General features: G+C 38.8%; 1 protein-coding gene across 1 annotated transcript in view; it reads left to right on the forward strand.

Moving 5' to 3' along the window:
* The window catches only part of LOC106876540 (segment polarity protein dishevelled homolog DVL-3), a 260,486-nt gene extending 255,255 nt beyond the window's left edge, over positions 1 to 5,231 (forward strand). The window contains exon 18 of the mRNA XM_052976893.1: positions 4,275 to 5,231. Coding sequence (XP_052832853.1) covers positions 4,275 to 4,534 — 260 coding nt within the window. The 3' untranslated portion in view covers positions 4,535 to 5,231. The remainder of the gene's footprint in view (positions 1 to 4,274) is intronic.
* Positions 5,232 to 5,275: the final 44 nt, after the last annotated feature.

A 5,275-nucleotide genomic window follows, 5' to 3' on the forward strand; every position in this document is an offset into this window, starting at 1 on the left:
GAGGGGGGGGCATCATTCTAAAGCTAAAACTATGCAAGCACATTGTGACCTGCATTGTATAACATCTGCTAAGTCTGGCCGATCACATAATATATTATATAGTAGAAGTCAACTTGTGATTGGTCAAGACCACTTAGAAAGTCCAAGCAAACATTCTGGGAGCCCAAGAACTTCCTGTGTGTGAGTGGATAAAGTGCTGCATTGCACTGAGGCTCCTTTGCGTCACAATCAGCCATAAAACCAGTGGCACAACAGAAGTTAAGAAGACCACGAATTAACTCTGCTTCAGGTTTTCTTTCTTTTTTTTTTAATATGAATTCACCTTCTCTCGAAAGGACATTCATGGGTTCCTTCACTCCCAGTGCATCACATGCTATTTAGCCTATAGCTGAGACCATACCAGGTCCTACTATTCAGCGTCAGATGCAGTGTTAAATCATACTCAGGACATGTGTGTGTGTATATATATTAAGGGCAGTGAGCTGGCAGAATTGTTAGCATGCCAGGTGAAATGCTTAGCAATATTTCGTCTGCTGTTACGCTCTGAGTTCAAATTTCACCGAGGTGGACTTTGCCTTTCATCCTTTTGGGATTGATGTAATCGACTTAATTCCTTTGTCTGTCCTTGTTTGTCCCCTCTATGTTTAGCCCCCTGTGGGCAATAAAGATATATGAAGAGGTAAAGATCCCCTTCGAGACACAAGTCCAAGCAAGGCTGTCTGTGAGAAACCAGCAGTTGTCCATACATGCCAATCTCTTCTCCCATACCACTGATGTTATCCAAGGGATAGGCAAGGGCTGATACAGCTTGGCATCAGTGATGTCACAGCTCATTTCTACAGCTGAGTAAACTGGAATAACGTGAAATAAAGTGTTTTGCTCAAGAACTCAGCACACAGCCCGGTCCCTATAATTGTGAGTCAGATGCCCTAACTACTGAGCCATGTGCCTTCACCTATATTGTGTGTGTGTGTGTGTGTTTTCTACTTATTCTGGCTGCAACAATTTTGTATTTTAGTGGACCAGGATGAATGCTTGAAGTGTGGAAAAGTGGGGCATGTGACGATGATGTAGACAATCAAAATGATGATGATGATGATAAAAATGACCGATGGTTATAGTTTTTTAAATGGCAAAGGTAGCATCAAATTTTCAGAAAAATGTATCATGAAGGCCACCACATCTTAATCTTTTCTATGTTTAATTTAACAGTATGATTGGATTAATATTTTCTCAGCTACCTCAAGATGAAAGCTGGGTAGATATTATCCTAGTGCTGCTGCTGATGTTGATGATAATTAATGGTGGTGATGGTGATTTATGATGATGTTGGTTGTGGTGATGATGGTTATCATGGCAGCAGTGATGGCGATGGCGGTGATGATGATGAAGATGACTATGGTGTTGATAATGGTGGTGATACAGATTATTATTATTATTATTATTATTATTATTATCATCATTTCTACGTTGATAATGTTTCCAATGCCAGTGGCAATAAGTTTTCGAGATGTTGGCTAAGATAAAAACTTGCTATGTCTCTTCTTCATTGGTAGATTTCAACAAGTTAATTCTGTGAACATTTTATACATATATATTTACATACGTGTATATATACATACATATATACATATACATATACATACATATATATATATATATATATACACACACACACACACACACACACACACACACACACACACACACACACACACACATATATACACACACAACTGTGAATGATATGTGCATGGTGGTAGTATGGATCTTGGTATTTGATATCTTGTAATATCTGCAGCTAAAGTCTCTTTTTTACTTTGTAAATTCTTTAATATGGTATTTGTGTTTGGTCTTCACCAGACAGGAATTGGTTAATTGGAAACTGCAGGAAGATACGTTAAAAGGAAGAACGACTGTATTATACTGCTATGTTGGTTACACTCTTACTGTTACAATAGGATCCTACAAAGGGGTTGCACATTGCCCCATCATTCACTGACAAATGTGCGTGTGTGTGTGTGGAGGCAGAGGAAAGGGGAGGGTGAGCATGTGAGTTCACACATGAAATATTGGAAAGTTGATGCACGTGAAAGCACACAGTTGTTTGCGTGTGCACGTGCACACGCTCTCATACACACACACACACACACATGCTCTCATATACACACATACACATATGCTCCCTGTTTGCTCTCCTTATGGGAAATAGCAGCCAAATCACCCTCATGTTACAATTACCTTGTGTTTTTTTTTCTTTAAAAATGGTAGCACTAAAATAGCTTTGTTTCACCATTGGGCTCCACAAAGGTGTGTGTGTGTGTGGAGAATAGATGTTTAACTGTGGCCAGTGGTGGTGATAATGAAGAGGATGGCAGTATTGGTATAAAGGGTGGGGCATAGTTTTGATGAAGAGATTGTAAAATGGAATGTTAATACCAGTTTGAATCTGCTAGAAGCACATTCGGACTTGGAAACAAACCATTCACTGTGTTGGTCATGGAGAGAACTTCTTAATGTAGACATATGCTGTAAATACACCGACATCAGCTCACTGCACCACCTATGCAGACTGAGATGCAAGAACAGTTATCTGCTCTTCAGTCACAGAGACCAGATGGCAGCACCACTGTCACAGTCCGGATAGGTGGTGCTGCAAGATGATGTACTCTTTTCAGTCATTTGACTGCGGCCATGCTGGAGTACCGCCTTTAGTCGAGCAAATCGACCCGAGGACTTATTCTTTGGAAGCCTAGTACTTATTCTATCAGTCCATTTTGCCGAACCGCTAAATTACAGGGATGTAAACACACCAGCATCGGTTGTCAAGCGATGTTGGGGGGACAAACGCAGACACACGAATATATACACATGCATGCATATACATACATATACATATATATGACGTGCTTCTTTCAGTTTCCGTCTACCAAATCCACTCACAAGGCTTTGGTCGACCCGTGGCTATAGTAGAAGACACTTGCCCAAGGTGCCACGCAGTGGGAATGAACCCGGAACCGTGTGGTTGGTAAGCAAACAACTTACCACACAGCCACTCCTGTGCCTAATGTGAGTGTATTTACACCATATTTCTACATTAAGAAGTTTTCTCCAGGTCAAAACATGGTGAATGGTTTGTTTACAATTTTCAATGTGCTTCTAGTATATTTGAACAGGTATTAACGTCACACTTTTGATTATCACCACTTGGTGCACTCACCCCGTAATTGTAAAATGGGAAAATATTCTGCCATAGATCCATATTCTCAGGTCTATGGAAATGCAAAAACTGTGAAACTGATGATGTTCATGATGATGATGATGGTAATAATCATGATGAACTCAGGTGATGGAAAAAACGATCATGACAAGAACCCAAAAGATGATGATGACCACAACAATGATGATTTAGAGTGGTGACTCCCAATGCTTTCTTTTCTTCTGAACCCCTTAGGCAGTGCTTGATTCATTTTTTACACCTTAAAAAAGTAACATCACATTTGAAAATAAGAAGAAGGAAAATCCTAATTTTCTGATAATTAATTAATGACTGCTATTAATGTCAAATAATAATAATAATAATAATAATAATAAAGTTACTGGTGTGCTTCAATAGAACAATGTTATTCTAAAGAGAAAGATAATTCCACTTTGGTAAATGACTTTTAATATGTAAAGTAAATACTTTTCTTTTTAAAAGAGATTTATTGAAATACTAGCAAATTTATACACCATGCTCTGTCTCAATCTCTCTCTCTAGAGTTTTCTCACTTAGTCTCTCTCTTCTCTCACCATCTCTCTCTGCTTTCTGCTCCTTTTCTCTCTTTTCCTTATGCATCAATGCACACACAATTAGATTTAAACCAGTACTACACCACACAGGCTCCTGCATTACTCATCTAAAACGTCTTTGCTCTGATATTTATTAATTTTCTATGTGTGTAAGATGGAGGTGGCTTCAGACACACACACACACACATTTATGGATTCAGTCGTTTTGGGTTTATGTGTTAATTTTTAACTAATATTTATCTTGTAATCTACCAATCTCAAGAGGAATTTAGAAACGTGTTGCAGTTATATGCACCTGCTTGCACATACACAAACACACGTGCACTTTTTTCCTGTTTCCACCTTTGTTTTCTAAACCAACATCTTGTTCTCTTTTTCACAAAGAAACCTCAGGTAACTCTAAAGCTTTGCCAACACACTAACTACTTTCTTTGTCTTGCTCACATTTTCCTAACGTGCCTCTGTTTATCTTTGTCTTTTAGGGAGTAGTGCATCTGGCAGCAGTGAGAAAAAGAAAGACAAGGAGAAGTCCGAACGGAAATCCGCAAGCCCTGCTGGAAGTGGTAGCAGTGATACAGACACTGGTAGTTTGGCCAGTGCTAGGCGGGGAGCTCCTAGTGAGCGCAGTCTCCCCCCTATGCCACGCGAGCTTGGACAGATGCCCCCAGACCTGTCTGGCAGTCGACAGTCTTTCAGAATGGCCATGGGAAATCCATGTGAGTTTTTTGTGGATGTCTTGTAAAAGACATTTGGTTTTGCTGGTCGGAATCGTTGCTGATGCTGCTGCGAATTGTCTTGTGTCTGAATATGAATCTTCCTGCATGCTAGGATTCACACTCACTTACATATATTGTGTGTGTGTGTGTGTGTATGTGTGTGTGCACATTCACATATATATATATATATAAACATATATGTACATCATAGCATTTGTTATGTATTTGATTATCTTCAAGTCTTACTTTTTTTTTTTGAAAATTCTATTGTTTGTCTTAAAAAAAAAAACCCGAAAAAACTGACCAATACCCAATTGGCACAGGTGTGGTTGAGTGGTAAGAGGTTTGCTTCCCAACCATATGGTTCTGGATTCAGTGCCGAGTACTATAGCCTCAAGCCAGCGAAAGCTTTTCGAGTGGATTGGTAGATGGAAACTGAAAGAAGCCCATTGTGTGTGTGTGTGTGTATATTTATGTACACACACACACAAACACATATAGATAGATAGATGTACCTATACTTACATACACGTGTGTGTATATGTGTAATATATATTTCTCTTAATTTCGTGGGGGGGGGGGCAGTGTAATTTACTGATTATGTAAGAGGACCATGTCAGCTCTGTATTATAAAATGTAAAATTAATCTATTTGACAGTGAATATTTACAGGCCAATAAATATTTTAAAGAAAGATAATCATGCCATGATGAGAATGTATATATATATAATGTATGTGTGCACATATACATATGTTCATATATGTGT

The sequence above is a fragment of the Octopus bimaculoides genome, chromosome 26 (genome assembly GCF_001194135.2).
Source record: "Octopus bimaculoides isolate UCB-OBI-ISO-001 chromosome 26, ASM119413v2, whole genome shotgun sequence".
In the NCBI taxonomy this organism is placed as follows: Eukaryota; Metazoa; Mollusca; class Cephalopoda; order Octopoda; family Octopodidae; genus Octopus; species Octopus bimaculoides.